The sequence below is a fragment of the Caloenas nicobarica genome, chromosome 10 (genome assembly GCF_036013445.1).
Source record: "Caloenas nicobarica isolate bCalNic1 chromosome 10, bCalNic1.hap1, whole genome shotgun sequence".
NCBI lineage: Eukaryota > Metazoa > Chordata > Aves > Columbiformes > Columbidae > Caloenas > Caloenas nicobarica.
Genome location: NC_088254.1, coordinates 13,429,370 through 13,446,023, shown reverse-complemented (window position 1 = coordinate 13,446,023; position 16,654 = coordinate 13,429,370). Strand labels below are relative to the sequence as shown.

The 16,654-nt window shown below is 43.0% G+C and overlaps 1 protein-coding gene across 1 annotated transcript in view; it reads left to right on the top strand.

Moving 5' to 3' along the window:
• Nucleotides 1–12,981, top strand: part of HOMER2 (homer scaffold protein 2) — a 63,022-nt gene extending 50,041 nt beyond the window's left edge. The window contains exons 6-9 of the mRNA XM_065641478.1: nucleotides 1,116–1,272; nucleotides 3,559–3,669; nucleotides 6,117–6,197; nucleotides 7,595–12,981. Of these exons, the coding sequence (XP_065497550.1) occupies nucleotides 1,116–1,272; nucleotides 3,559–3,669; nucleotides 6,117–6,197; nucleotides 7,595–7,783 (538 nt within the window). The 3' untranslated portion in view covers nucleotides 7,784–12,981. The remainder of the gene's footprint in view (nucleotides 1–1,115; nucleotides 1,273–3,558; nucleotides 3,670–6,116; nucleotides 6,198–7,594) is intronic.
• Nucleotides 12,982–16,654: the final 3,673 nt, after the last annotated feature.

Sequence of the window (16,654 nt, the reverse complement as noted above, 5' to 3'; positions counted from 1 at the left end):
ACGTAACACTTTTATATTTAAAGGTGAGGATTAAAAAAATTTAAAATACAGATAGTGTCAACCCCCTGACATCTTCTGTTCTCACAGAATCACAGAATCACACGGAATCACAGAATGTTAGGGATTGGAAGGGACCTCAAAAGCTCATCCAGTCCAATCCCCCCGCCAGAGCAGGAACACCCAGATGAGGTTACACAGGAAGGCGTCCAGGCGGGTTTTGAATGTCTCCAGAGAAGGAGACTCCACAGCCTCCCTGGGCAGCCTGTTCCAGTGTTCTGTTACCCTCACTGAGAAGAAGTTTCTTCTCAAATTTAAGTGGAACCTCTTGTGTTCCAGCTTGAACCCATTACCCCTTGTCCTATCGTTGGTTGTCACCGAGAAGAGCCTGGTTCCATCCTCGTGACACCCACCCTTTATATATTTATAAACATTAATGAGGTCACCCCTCAGTCTCCTCTTCTCCAAGCTAAAGAGCTCCAGCTCCCTCAGCCTTTCCTCATAAGGGAGATGCTCCGCTCCCTTAATCATCTTCGTTGCCCTGCGCTGGACTCTCTCCAGCAGTTCCCTGTCCTTCTTGAACTGAGGGGCCCAGAACTGGACACAATATTCCAGATGAGGTCTCACCAGGGCAGAGCAGAGGGGAATTCTGAATTATTGTACCATCTGCAAATGTGTAGAGTGGCTTTGTAGCTACACGGGCACCACATCCCCAGTCCTGCCCCACAGCGGGTGCTCAGCCAGGCCCAGCTGCGCTGGAGGCAGCATGGACCATGCATTCCTTGGAGGAAAACCCCTCCTTGCAAACAGGGGAGATCCCAGCTGTCAGCTTGACCCTACAGCCTCCTTGGACGACAGGACTTCTGCTCCAGAGGCACAGGTTGCTGTTGCTGGAGTTGATAGATCCTTTTGTTTTGGCAGAGATGGTCAAATTATGGCTTTTCTTCTCCTTAGGCAGGCGATGGCCGGGGCAAGTACCTACCTCTGAGTAAGCTTGATGTTAAAACAACTCATTGGTAAACACGCACCATGGGTGGATGAGTTTGCAGTCAGGTGAAGATTAATGACAGACAGGATTATAAGGTGAAGGCACCTAATGGCACCCTGGTTTTTCTCAGTTCGTCCAATGTGAAGAAGTGGGAGACGGAGCTGCAGACGCTGCGGGAGAGCAACGCCAGGCTGACCACAGCGCTGCAGGAGTCCGCAGCCAGCATCGAGCACTGGAAGAAGCAGTTCTCAGCCTGCAAGGAGGAGAACGACCAGCTCAGGAGCAAGGTAGCAGAAGAACATACCCGCAGGAGAGCCGACTCTTCCAGCTAGCTGCTCCTGCCATTGCTCTTTCTCTTGCATTTCTGCTGCTTTATCTTTGTGTGTGTTAGGAGGTGGATTTTGTCTTTGAAAGGGAGGTGGACGGGAGGGTTAAGGCAGCTGGTTCCCTCTGTACCCAGCGGGCAGGGAAGTTCAAAGGGCTGGGGATCAGTGGGAGGACTGGTGCTGCCACATCACGTGAAGCTCCCTGCCTCTTGATTTGAGAGACTTGGTGTCGGCAGGGGTTGCTGGCTGGGATGATAAAACAGATAGATTTTTAAAGTGGGGATACTATTGCATATCCCTTTCAAAGCTCACTTGAATACTGCCAGACGCTGAATGAGCAGAAGGCAAGGTTATGGCCTGGTTACCCACAGAAAACCAAGCTGGGAACTACTCAGTACTAGAAGTAAATCCCAATGGCAGGCAGGGAATGAGGACACGAGTTACATCGTCAGCACTGCAGGCTGTGAGCTGGATCCTTCAGCACTAACGCTGGGCACATCTCGTCCAGAAACCTACAAAGAGACTTCGTCAAAAACCGTTTCCCCGCCATTACTGAGCACAAGGTTTCTCAGTAGTGTAAGACCGAGGGTGAGCAGCAGCTACAGCAGAGAACAGTTGAGAAGTTTAACTTTTTAAAGGCTCAGTTTAGAGTAGTCATTGGTACTGTCCCTCAAATACCACAATGCTATTAATATCTGTAACAGCCCCATACAGTGTTGGCACCAAGCTGAGGACAGGGAAGCTTGGTTTCCATGAGTGCCACTCACAGGGCACTCTGTTCATCTTAAATGTCTCTGGAAAAGCTGGACCCTTTCCCTGCTCGCTTAGATGGATCACTGAGACATTTGGTATAGAGATCAGATTGTACCAATCTGGTGAAGATCTTGTCGTTGTTGTTTAGGGTTTGCTTTCAAAGAGGAGAAGGAATTTCATATCTTTTTGTATGTCAGTAGGCTGCAAATAGTATTTCAGTGTTGGAGGTGGCCTGGGTTGTCTGTCGACACTAGAATTCTGTGTGGAGCAACCTTTTCCCCAGGCAGATACTCTCTATCTATTTGCCTGTATTTTAGGTGTGCACAGTGATAGTTCAGATAGATCAAACCAGAGCTATATTAACTGATGCTAAGTTAACACGTTAGTATTAGTTGTTACGTGATCTGGGTTCCTACATCCAGTCTCTTTTGGACAGGGGAAAGTGAGAGACTGGAAGAGTATAAGAAAATAGCCTGATTTACAGCGCCCTTTTTTACTCTCCTGTACTGTTGCAGGGAAAAGTTCTCATTAACATTAACCGATAAAACATGCCACATCTCAGCAGCTGTAGCCTAGATATGAAGAGATCATCAAGACACTGCCTTTCTACAGCTGCAAAGTTGTCATACTGGTGACCAGCCAGGCTGTGCAGCAATGCTGTCTGTGTAATGCACTGTCTTTTTCTATATAGAGAGGTTGTTCTGAGCTTTTCCCCAAGTAGGTTCCTTGATTGACGCTCATGCTGCACCACTGCTGCACCCTGGGAAGTTCCTTCTTTATTAACTGGGTCAGAATTTTTTGCATATTGCTCTACCTTCAAATGAGGGAAGCTATAATCCCAAAGCAATACGAAGCTGAGAATTAAAATACATACTTTAATGAGCTGGACCGTCGGCCTGTGGGAAGTGCATCTCTGGGGAGCTGAGTCCAGAGCTGGCAAGGGGAGGTGTGGAGAGAGCAAAGCACCTCCTGGGGTGAGAGAACAAACCGGTACACATTGCTCTGAACTGGTTCTCGCCCCAAAGTTCTGATCTCGTGTCCCTCGCACTTCAGCTAGAATAATAAGCACCCCCTGAGGAGGCAAAGCTGGGAACGCTGGAGAGATTTCTTCTCCTTGGCGCGTTAAGAAAACCCATCCCTTACAGTCTTATGTTGGTTTCATAGAAGTGAATTGCAGATTTTATCCCCAGCCCCACTTATTTTAGCAGCTCGGTGTTTTGTGCATTCTAGAGTAATTATATGAGATACTGTGCAAGAGAGAATAAACATAGTCCTGGGGCTTCCTAGTGAATGTGTAAATTAGCTCTTTTTAAGGAAAGAAGTGATAATTTTGTTGCAGTGAATCAAGTGCTATGATCTAGGAAATAGATCTATGATGAATTAAAATTGTCAGTGCTTCCCTCTGCTCAGTGGAGCAATGCCGCTTTACATCAGCCATGGTCTGACCCACATTTCCAGAAATTCGAAAAATTTAATATCTGACGTTTCTTAAAGATTGAAGAACTGGAGGAACAGTGCAATGAAATAAATAAAGAGAAGGAAAGAAATGCACAGCTGAGTAGACGTCTCCAGGAACTGGAAACAGAGCTTCAGGACAAGGAGCTGGTAAGTGCCCCGAGCACAGAAATTACATTCTTTAGAGTTGGAATGGCTCTGGCTGCTTCTCACTTGGGGTGTAGATTTATGGACTGGCTCACGTACAACCAGAAGAAGCCCAGTGTCTCAGGATGTCACCCATTTCTAGATTTTCCATATACAGCTCTTTAGCAGTAGTTTGATAGAGTTCCTCAGTCTCAGTTTTGTGATGTGTTATGCGCCATGGCAGCACGCTTTAGTTTGTCGGTGGTTAACAAACGTGATACTTTTATGTATACAACACTTTACTGCTAATAGAAGAGCTGGAGCAGTGAAACAAGTTGCCCAAAGCCAGGCAGACCTATGCTGAGAACAGAGTTTCAGTTGCCAGTCCCCATGTCCTGAATTCCCACAGCCATCAGGACCATCATTAAAACACACTATTTACACAGTAAATTGCATTTGTGTAATAAGTCTTGTCTCTTTATCCAAGTGGCTCGTAGGATTCAGCTTTGCCGTTTTACAGTCTCCCTGTGATGTCAAGACTAACACCAGGAGTGAGAAATTCAGATTCATTCACAGTACCCCAGTTTGTCATTTTTGACACACAGGGTGGTCATTTTTCTAAGGAGAATGATGTTGATGGCTTGGAGCCCCTGACGAGTGGGGAAAATAAGAGGATCCTTGTTTTTTTCCTTCATTACAGTGACCAAATGCTCTGTGCTGGCTGAAGAGAAAAAGCTGTCAGCAAGTGCAGTAAAGTTTGCCATGTGCCATTACAGCATCTCTGCTGGTCCTCTTAAAAGCAGTGCTGTTAAGGGGATTTAAGATGGCACAAGGAAATAGTTTAGGGAGATGGATTTTGATGCACTGTTATAAATATAATAGGTTTTTCAGCCCCATATTTCAAAGGAAAATGTCATGCTTTCTTCCCAACCTTTCTGTGGTAATAGCATGTATGATAACCCTTATTCTCTGCTAGTGTTTCCCTCAAGATTCACATTTTTATGGTACTAAATGAACCAGAAAATTGATCGACTTGTGAATATTACATGCCTATCTTCCATTTACGCTGGCAAGATACTAACTTGTTTTCAAACTGCACACTTACATTAGCAGGTTCTTGATTAGGTCTAAGTCACCCAGAAGTAACCTTTCGTGGTTTGCAATTCAAACCAGCGTGAAGTCTGCTCACAGACGTTGCCGAGTAAGAGGAGCTGCTGATATCCTCTTCATGAGGGAGAGAGAAATTTAAAGACATGGGAGTCAGGGCAGAGCTATCTAGTGAAATATTTATATTTTTATATATGCCATATGTCATATATATAATATGTATATAAATATACATACACCGTATTATACTATATATAGTAGGTATACAGTATAGTAGCATGTGTATATATGTATATAGTAAGTATATATTTTATAATATATTTATGTTTTGGGATGTGAACCCTCAGGCATTATTTATGTATATACAGGTCTATATACATGGGAATGAGGGTGACTTGAGAAAAAAACATCATTGTCTCATTCTGTGGAAGAGCTTGACTTACAGATTCTGTTACATTCGTATTGTGCTCTGAGTTCACCTGTTAGGGAAGAAATCACGTTTTGTAGCCAAGAAATCTGCCTTTTGGATAGGACTGGATTTGCTGTCCCATGTCAGTACAGCTCAGGGGGATATACCGCTCTTTACCGTTAAGACTGTCACCTACACGGGCAGTTTCTGGAGGAGGCTCTTGTGCTCTCTTCAAAGCACAGAGTTTCTCTTGGACCTGCAAATGTGCTCTTCAGATGCTCTGACAATCCTTCTGCAAAATGCACCGTCTTTCTTTGAGTCTTTCGCTACTACCCGCGTTGATGGCGTTCGTTTGTGGTGTTAATTCGTTCAGCTCTCTTAATGTCCATCATGATCTCCTAGCAAGTCACATGGCTCTTGTCACGAACTCCTTTCAGCTACTCCTCTCAGTTTTGGTAGCAATGCCAGAACCGAATACAAATTTTGTGCTTGTTACAGCTGTGCTCTGTAGTGATGCCTCTATATATTCAGCTCACAGTGCCATTGGCCTTTTTTTGCTGCCATATATCATTGAAAATTAATGTCTAGTGTGCTCTTTGCTACCATCTATAAATTTCTTGTAGCATTGCAACCCTTCAGATTTCTCTTTTATTGAATATATCTTTTGCATGAGTATGTGTTTTAGGTTAAGATTTCATTAATATAATTAATGGCATTCATGCTAGAGATTGGTTTACACTGGTTTAGAAATACGAAGTCAAATATATAGTGCAAAAATGTATTCTAGTAGAAAGTTAGCACGTATTTTGGAATGCAGACATGCTGTTTTGATTATTTAACATCCAAATACTGTGCAGAATACAATAAAATATGCAAAGTCATTTCAGAGTCTGAAATTTTCATTATGTTTTAAATTGAAGCTTGCATTCATTTTTTTCCTTTTATATTTTCAAAGGAACTGGAAGAGTTGCGGAAGCAGGGTGAAATTATACCACAGCTTATGTCAGAATGTGAATCTGTATCTCAACAATTACAGGTACGGTTTAGCAACAAAATTAATTTTAAAATAGTTTATACATTTATTTTCATTCTCATAACTGTATGCTTTTCTCTGTTCAGACTTCAGTGTTTGAAGGCAAAAGAGCTCCAATTTGTAAAAAAAAAAAAAAATGTTTATCACATGCAAAATACACTGTGCCCTCCCCAGCACAGGAGTAATTAAATAGCTCCAGTTCTTTGCCTTGCTGTTTGCAGAAATTGGTTTGCCTGGGATCATGTTGCGTCCATCTCCTGCAGATTCTGGGCTACCCCGTATCCCATATTTGTGCTGCTCTGGGCTCGCGGAGCCGCACTGCAGCCACGTGTGTCGAGCATCCCTCCAGAGCTGTGGCTGGTGGCCACGATGGCAGCAGGGAAGGCTTTTTGGAAAAAAGCAGATGAATGTAGCTACGCTCAGCCAGGGAAAAAAGTTCACCCAAGGATGCATTTACATGCTGTGTCATCCCTTCCCAGCAAAGCGCTTCTCGCCGTGCCTCGGTTTGACACATGTGGCTCCTCTCCCCGGAGATGCTCGCTGGGAGCAGAGCTGCGTGGGCTGCGGGAGCCCTGCCCCACGGCATCCCTTCTTAAAGCCAGGGCTTGTTAAATGCAATGAAGCCACACGTGAAAAGAGAACAAATATAAGCAGTCTCATCGATGAAATAAAATCTGATCAATCAAATAAGCCATCACTTTGATAGTCTAAAATAATTTAGAAGGCTGCTGAGGAGTGCAGGTGCTGAAAATGGTTAAAATAAGAATTTTGTTTGATTCACTGTGGTAGTGTATGTTTTCTATGGGGTTTGGTGAGAAGCAGCATGTGCTTACGCGCATGAAATGGAGAACAATAGGCAGAAGAGCTAATGAGAGGGAAAATAACAGAACGAACTGCAGCAAGGGAAGTGTTATGTGGCTTCCCTGTTCCTTGCCTGTGTTCTCACACGAAGTGGAACTTTAAAAAAATAAACCAATAAATCCAAAAGTGCTGAATAAAGCAATATTATGCCTCAGGCGATATTTTCTAAGCTTATTTTTCACCGTAGATAATTCTGCATGTAATTGGTGGCACAGTGTCTAATTCTGCAGCAGTAGCGATGACAGAAATATATGCACAGTGCATGGTTTAAATCCAGCTGAATTTTAAGATACCAGCCAAGTGACAAAATCTGATGTAAAGCGTCTTTTCCAGTTAATCTGTGTCCTTCCTTGCACGAGCTTGCTTTCCTTTTAATCTGACTAGCACGTGTCACTTGCTCTCAGAGGTGCTTCTCTTGATCAGTTTGCAGAAGTCAAAGCAAACTTTTACAGCCCAGCTGCCATTTGTTGCTTTACCCTATTAAATGCTGTTCATCCTTCTTCTTTATGATTCATCTTATTGTCTCTTTTGTCTTTAAGGCTGCTGAGAAAAAGAACAAAGATCTTGAAGAGAAAGTCAGAACGCTAAGGACAGAAGTCGAAGAGAGCAAACATAGGCAGACCAACCTTAAAACTGAATTAAAGAATTTTTTAGATGTACTAGACGGGAAGATAGATGAATTACATGATTTCCGACAAGGACTGTCTAAACTTGGGGTTGACAACTAGATGGCAATAGATTTTTTTTGTAATCTAGGGTATGATTGTTTGCTGTTTTGTTGATCCCAAACGTGTGTTTTACAAAATATAACTAGAATGTTCCACTTGTTTGCATTGTTTTTGTACATAGAGGCTGAAAATTGAAAATTTGCTGTGGTTTTTTTTGGTTTATTGGGGGTTTTTTCTTTTTTTTTTTTTTTGTTTATTTTCCAAACCAGTCGTGCTGCTCACTGAATTCTGTTGAGATTAGAAACTTTCTGTATTGCTGCTCTGGCTTCGTGGGGTTGGGAACAGGTAGAGAGTTCTGTCTCAGGAATCTGGAACTAGATCTACCTTAAAATGAATATGCAGTCAGTTGTTGCAGGGAAATTTATATCTTTCTTAAGGGCTGTTGCAACCATAGAAACAGAAAACAAGTCTTTTTCTTGTCCGGACTATCAGCACTCCTAGCAACATTCACTTTTATTCCTTGGTGGAGCAGAGGGAAGAGTAGCTGGAGCTCCTGCTGTTAGTGAAATGTGCCTGTGATGAGCTGCAGCCAAGTGAATCACTTCACACAGATACCAGTATCTTTAGGGACCATGTCAATCAGGTCTGATTCACCAAAAAAAAAGAACCCAGTGGATTGCAGATAACCTCAGATACAGGTTGCATGTGCTTGCCTGGACCCGTACAGCACAAAGTCAGTGATGTAGAAATGAATTTCAGCTCTTCAAGTCTTACCCAGTAGGTGCGGGCAGCTTCTCTTGCATAGCAAGATCATCTCTCTTTGGCCTTCAGCTTTGAACCCATGTAGTTGCATCATTAGGTGCACCTCTGAAAAATGCCCACCTGAGTCCTGGGGCCAGATATTTATTTCAAAAAGCAACATGTTGCTGGTTTGTATACAGGGCGCATGCAGCTCTGTGCAACTTCATCACTGTTGATTAACTTCTGCAGAAGTGAAGGAGGAGATATTGATCTGAAGAGCAATATAAGGTCACTAGAAGTGGTGTTGCTAAGAAGGAAGTTTCTGCCCAGGAGACTGGCAGGGTCATGACCACATGAAATCAAAATCCTTTCCTATGAATTCTGCATTCTCACCTCGTGTATCTTTGACAGTAGGGTGGGAATTAGTCTCCAAGTTAGACTGTCCAAAAAAAACCCCAACTCAAAAGGCAGACATGCTCTTGTATTCTTAAACTGATTATTCAGCAGCTCTAAATATGTTTTGAGGAATGCAGGGTCATACGCTGGGCTCCAGCGAGGGGGAAGTTCAGTTCATCACAGACAGGGATGTAAAAAGGGCCAGAGAGGAGAACTGAGCCCAAGTTTTGCTCTTGCCCCTAGGGCTGCCCGCAGCTTCCTCTCCATAACCTGATTTGAGAGCCTGTTTGCATGGGATCTGAAATAATTCAGGAAAGAACTTTTGTTTGGGTGACATTTTTGTTTGCTTAATTCAGGCAAAAGCTTGGTTAAGCATCACACTAGTACATTCCAGCAGTGACTAATATGAAATGGCAGTGCTTTTTTTGTTGGTTTTTATTTTCTTTCTTTCTTTTTTTTTTTTTAATTTAGGGGCTTTTTTCTTTTCTTGGCACATCTGAATTATAAAAGTGATCTTTAAAGGAAAAGTGGGTTATAGATGAACATGCATTGGATATTTTTTGCACATGGATCTATATAATCCCCATGCTGGAGACAGGTTCTCTCTGCAATTGTCCCTTGAGCTTTCATTTCATTTGTCACTGTTGTGTTATCATCAATGCCTGTTGTTTAGACTGAACTTTGTGTATTTTTTGCTTTTACTCCTTTCAAAGAATGGTTGTGAAGCTGGGACCTTTCATAGCCATTATGACCATTTAAGTATCTTTAAAATAAATCGCTCTAGGCTGTTGATATTTAAAAATAAAAATAAAAAATCAGGTACATAGCATGTAGGCGTGTGAAAATTAGACTTTGCCAGCGTGGAAGATTCAACAGTTGCATAATGTGGGGTTAGATCAGACTTCTCGAACTGAAAATGACGTCAGAAACCGTGTGTGGTTGTGCAAATAATCTCCATTTTTAGTCTTTTTATTTGATAGCAAGCCAGATAGACACCATCATTTAACAGGCAGCTCATCCTGCTTCTCCTCTCCTCCCAAACTGCATCAGTGGGGAACAGGGGTAACACAGCGAAGGGCTGCGAGCAAGTGGGTGGCTCTGGAAGGAAAAAATCTGTGCTGGCCTCTCGTGACACAGGGTCAGAGAGTGCCTTATTGCCTTCTGGGCTTTCCAGTGAAATGCTCCTTTGAGCTGGTGTTAGAGCTGCTGAATAGTGGTGGTTTGTTGGGGTTTTTTTTTTTTTGGTGGCCAAAATGGGAAATAAACAGCTTTACTTCGTATTAGCACAAAACCTAAAAACATTCAGTGACATAAAAATACATGGAGATGATTACTTTTAAAGGGAAAGAATGCTCCATTAGATAAGTTTTTTCACATTTTGGAAAATGACCTTAGTATCACCTTTGGAATAAATTATTTCAAAATGAAAAACTGATACGTTGTTTCCCACCCCCAAATAAAACAGGTTAACATTTTGCTTTTTTCCTGTTTCGCTGAACCTGTATTTGCTGCTTTTGACTCAAATTCACAAGTAGTTTTGTTTGGCCTAAAAGTGCATTTTCAGCAAAATTAGTACTTGCCAGTGTTTTTCTGTCTATGTATAATTGATGTCTCCTTTACTAAGGGAGCTCACAGAAAGAAAACTGTCTTTTCTGTAAGAAATTCAGTGCCACCTCTCACTATATCCTAGTGTTCAAACACTTTTACACTGGCTGCATCTGTGCCCAGAAAACAAATGCTCTTTAGACAATGCCTTGTTTCTAGACAAACGCCTGATTTTATTTTTACATGAGCGATTTAGGATGGATGTTTTTTAAAGCTGCTCAGCGAATTAAGGAGAGCGGAAGGGTTTCTGCTGTTCCTCCTGCTGTCCCGGCCACTGCCATCGCTTGCAAAGAGCGGGAGCAGAAGCGCCTGTGCTGTTAAGGTCAGTGCTCGTCGTGCGTTCATCCTGTGTTTGCACGGTGGCTCAGCGGGCACGGAGACCCCCTGTTCCCCTCTCAGCAGTGCACAAATTGTCCACAGGCTTCTGCACTCGCCTCTTGCATTGCTTTTTAATCTAAGCATTCATTTTGCCTCTCTTAATTTTTGCCACCTTTGGCTGCTTCATAAATGACTGAAGGAAAATTCCCCATTAGTCCCCGCCTTGTAGTGGGAGTTTCTTGGCCGTGCTCTTCGTCAACCAAGACAAAGTTATCTGAATAGTTATCTCTGTGAAACCCTTCGAAGCGTCAGTGGCTTGTAAGGAATATAGTGCTGTCTTCCTGAGCCTGGGGATTAGCAAAAATAAAACCACTGTCGTGGTGAGATGTCCTGCTCAGCATAATGTGTGACTGATGCTGAATCCCAAGGGACGGGGTGGACGGGGAAATCCTACAGCAGCAGCTAATTTTGACAGTCATTTCAGCAGAAGCTCCAGCGAAAGAAGTGCTCTGCCCACAAGCTGTGCATGTGCCAAGAGTCGAGTGGCCGTGCTGAGCTCTCAGCTCATCCACCTTTGTCTGGGCAGTTCTGGGCTTGCCAAGCCTGCAAATATCAAAAAGTCCTCAGCATATCGCAGATGTGAGGGATGGCAGGTGAATGGCCCCCCACGCAGCTGAGCAGTGCTGGTTTATGGTCTGACACTTTAGGTCAAAAATGGGAAAAGCTTTTGCCGTCCTACACAGGCTGAGCAGTACCAGAGACCTTGCAGAAGGGCAGGTTCAGCTTTCGGGGGCAGTGAGGATGCCCAGGCTGAGGGGGATCTGGTTCTAGGCACGATTTAGCAACAGTAAGGCACAGAGCTACCCTGAAGTAATTTTTATTTCCATAGATCATGTTCAGCGAGCACCTGTGTGTCAAGCAAAGCAATACATAGCCACAAGACGTTTAATCCAGACACATCCTGCGCCCCCGGGAGCCTGACACTGCTTTAGGCTCCTCATTAGAATATAAACCTGACAGTTACGTAAAGTTTGCGTGTCTTAAATGCTGTTCTCTGCAGTAAATTATAAGGTACGTGAAGTGAAATAGAGAGTGAGGAGGTGAACGATAAATATGCCGAAGGTGCTTCCCACAGGAGGGCTCTCCTGCCGGCCGCGGGCTGGGCCGGGCGGGCTCGCCTCGTGTCCCTGGGCATGGCGGCTGGCCGGCCCGTCTGACTTTCTACCGTGTTTTGTCTTAGCTCTTTTTTTTTTTTTTTCTTTTTCTTTTTCTTTCTTTTTAACAGATAGCCTAAACATGCAGTCTTCAGATGAAGGTGCCTATACCTCCAAAAACTTTATATGCACATTTTGAAATAGATTCCTTTTTCATTTCTGGTCATTTAGTTACCTAATAATATGGCACTTAAGAGAAAGGCACTTGAGAAAAGTCTGTCTGCTGTTGTAGTTTTGTTTGGGTTTGGGTTTGGTTTCTTTTTTCTTTAACACTGGTCAGCAATAATTAATTTAGCCATATACTAGCTATAAAAGACTGATAATGTAAGATTTGTGAACTAAACTTCTAAGTTTGCAGTGCATTGATTAACTCGGGTATGTGAAAAGGGAGCTATGCTCAATGAAAGAGTATTTTGCAGCATTTAGATGTTTTCATTTAACTGCCTAATAGTGATCATGAACTTACTGTTCTATAAAACCCATCATGAATGACAAACAAAGCACATCATTTTTAACATGAATATATCCCTTGTAGTTGAAAGTTCCGAGAGTGTTTTAGTGTGGTCTGCTATACCAAAATATTTAGATTATGAGATTTTAGTACTAAAGATAAACATACACCCTGTTTTTACTGTTTCAAGTAAAGTTTAGTGAATGACTGACAATTTGTTGATATACAACTGTGGGAAAACACTGCAGTGCTCTAAATGCATATTTTTATTTGGGTTTATTATATTTAGTATATGGTTTAATGAAAACTGAAGTGTTTACTACAGTTGGATCATTGTAAAAAAACATCTCTTACCTCATCATTTTGTCTGCTGTGAAAAAATACTTTCCTCTTCTTTTATTATTTTATTTTTCTTTTCAAATTGACCATAGACAGTCAATGTTAACATTTAGACTCCTAGTAGCAGTAAATGCTGGGTTTTATATATATATGAAAGGAAAACTTGATTTTTTTCTTTATGAACTTATATAACTTTGTGATTTTTATCTGATTTTATTGTAACATAAAGTTGTTTTATGTAAAAATATATAGTTTAAGTAAAATCTCTTGTCTCACTGTCTTCATTGACTTTGGAAAATGAACATCCTTGTGGCTGAAAAGCTGAACTCAAGGTAATGACATCTTTTGATAAGGATAATGTGGTTTCAATCTGTACATATGATGTAGTGCCTCAGATAAAAATTCCTTTTGAGGAAGCGGAGCTTTGAAATGTTGGTCTTGCTTTACTTCGTACCGTTAGCTCAGCCAGAGCGGGCTGCAGAACTGGGGTGGGTACAGACCATACTACACTGGAAAAGTAGTATCTAGAAATATTTTGGATTGAAATTTTTGGACTTAACTGCACGCTGAGAAAGCCCTAGCGCTTGGAGGAGGCTTTTGTCGCCCTGTTTGGGGATGGTCAGGACCGAAAACCTGCCTGTGATTCCTGCAGCTGATGCAGCAGCCCCTGGTGGCAGCTGGAGCTGGTATTTTCCCTGGAGACGCAAACGAGGACTCAGAAGTAACCCTCCTTATCGAAATTAGAGAAGTTTTGACACCAGTCGTCTCCTGCGTTGCTGTATATTGGTTACTGAGAGCCCTCTCAGAAGAGACCATTGCCCAAGGTCCCCTCTGGTGCCCAGTGACACAGTCCCTGCACATCCCTGGTAGGGGGTAAGGCTGAAGACCTTCTGCAGTTAGTAATGATGCTCTCAGCAGTGTCATATTCATCAAATAGAAGTGGTGTTTACTGTCTTTGCAACAAACCAGGCTTCCCCGAAGGAAATAAGGAGGTCTGAGACTTAAACAGCTGAGGCTCATTGTGCCTTTGTTAATCTGGGCTACACAGCTGCAAATATCAGCTTTGGGGTGAGCAAGAAACAGGTCTGCCCCTGACCTTTCACCACAGCTCTTCTACCAGGAGCCATCAATAGCTCTGACAAGCAGTTCAGCAAATTCTGGCAGTCCCTGGAAAACCAATAACCATAAAAGCAGGTTATATGCACTGTAGTAAAGTGCAAATAATGGTCTCTGATTCTTAGCAGGAAAAAAGCCTTTATCTATTGGGATTTGCATAATTATAAAGCTTAGCATAATAGAAGTACCTGTGCATACATCCCATCACCTGCAGTTATCAGAAACAAGCCTCGCTCTTCTGTTAACAAGCAAATTGACGATCCCACAGTGTGCACGTCCATTTACCAGCGATCGCACCCCTCTCCAGTCACGCAGGGGAAAGTCCCTGGCCACAGGGAGGTGCCTGTTCGGAACGGCCACATCTGACACTTCGGTAGGCTAATCGCCTTATTAAGTCCGGGATATATTTTTAGCATTGAGCAAGGCAGTGGTCTGTGTGAAAGGCTGTTCCTCGCCAGCTGTTCCTCGCCAGCTGTTCGTAAGGCAGGTGACCAGCGGTTCCAGAAGTGCTGCTGCCATCAGGGAAATCTGCTGCTGCTTGTCTGCGACCCCTTAATTTCCACGTTTGCCTGGATTCAGCTCAGAGAGCTCGGGAGCCTCCTGGGCGCGTGTGCGCTGCTGCAGTTGCCCATTACACGGCGTGTTGCCCAGCCAGGTGACACCGAGCCGAGATGTGCCACCTTGGGATGGCTGATGAAAATATGAGCTGGTGTGAGATGAAGCGTAAGTTTAATGTTTGACACTTAAGTGAACGAATGACCCCATAATATGTACTCCTTTTAGTTAGCTTGTATTCCTTCAACAGCATAGGAGGAGCTAGGCCCTAATTTCCTTCCTTTTGGAAGGGGGGCCTGTGCAAAAGCAGTTTAGTGGACGAGATCCCTGAGCAGGAATGGGCTTGCTCCCTCTATAGCACATGTAACTGGTGACAGAGCTGAACTTACATAAAATTCAACATTATTCTGTCACACGCGCTCCAAATGCTTTTAATGTTCCGCACTTATTATCTAAAGGCATGTCTGCACCAACAAGGGAAGAAAAGAGGATGTGTTAATTATATATTATTCCCTTAACTGTCTCCCTGCTTCCTAGAAGACTTGAGCATTTATGCACAAATCCACTGATACATGAAGAAATGTGCATACATTTAATTTTCTTTCTTTTTTATCTCCTAAAAAGTATCCAAAAGCTTGTAAATAATTTTAATGATTTACAACATTAAATATCCTTTACATAATCAGCATTGCCAATCAGAGCAGAACAGCAGCATCAGTGAGCCTAACGTGTAACGGGCTAACCTTCTGCTGTGAACAGCTGAAATGTATACATTAGATACAAAAATAGGGCAGCAGCAACTGAAAAAATAACGCCCGGCAAAGAATGTAGCTCAGACTCTGACCTGCAGCAGCGGTGCAGCCGTGATTCGGCCACTGAGCAAATTCAACCATCCTTCAAAAGCAGGGAAAAAAAATACCCTGCAGGTGCACTGCTAGGCTTGATTTCAGCGAGCAACGCTAAAAATGGGCATCCAAAGACTCGTAAAGCAGCTCTGCAAAGGCCGTGCCAGTAACCTGCAACACGACTTTCCATCTTCTTCTTTAACACACGTCAGGGTAGTGCCGAAATGTAGCTGTCCCAGGCTGTGAACATCTGAGACCTGGTGAATGTTAAAAGCTTGGCTAACATCTGCAAGGCAAATAGCTCTAATCTGATTGCAATAATGCATTGCTGGGAACATGTGACAGATCGTCGCAGCTGAGTGGAACTTAACTCTGACCTCTGCCTGTAAATTTTCCAAAGGCTCCATGCTATGAAATTCCCTTTGGATCTAACACTTTCCTTGAAAACTGAATGTATTTCAATAACTTTTCAGAACTGTTAGATCTTCCCTGAAACACTGTCTGAAATGAAATTATTTCTAGATGGAAAACTGTGGGGTTTCATTTGGGTTGAAACGAAGAGATTTTTGTATGCCAGGATGGGCCCCAGCTTCTGACTTTAAGGTTGGTACCGCAACAGCACTCAGACACATTTTACTGGATCGGTCCTGCTCCAGCAGAGCTTTGGGACCGCCTGTTCTCCACCATAAAATGCATCTCTTCATAAGCACACGTGTCCCTGTGTTGGTGTGCAGCGGTGGTTCGTATCCAGGATCCCAGAGCTAAATGCCACACGGGGCTGAATGAGGGCTGAAAGACCCAGGACGACATTTCTTGACAATGGTTTGCACTTAATTAGTCGAATTTATGAGCAGATCCATGTATTGGTACATAAAGCACGTTGATTTGAGTATTTTTGTTTTCCTTTCATGTCCTCTTCATTCATTAGTACTGGCAGTCTATGAAAAAGAAATCTGTGGCTGCTGTAATCAAGAGAGATTGAGCTCTCGCTTTTCTCCCAGTTTTCCATCATTGAATATGATTCGTTGCATATGCCCTGGATTGTGCTTAATGTATGCTAGCTACGGGGAATTCAGGCATTCCGGGAATTATAAATAATATCAGCACAGGCAACCTTTTTGCATTATCATGTCACACTGAGGTGTATCAGTTTTCAAAGCTATTTACTTTTAGGCTTCTGCTATTTATTTCATTACTACCATTAGCCATGGCTTTCTTTTTGCCCTGGATGTAGGGCTGCACTCTTCTTTAGCTCGGAGTTGCAAACCAGCTTGCCGGAGTTCCCTGACGAGCAAATAATCCAGGAAAGAAAGAAAGTATTTATGTATTTCAAGTTCCACTTAACTATGGC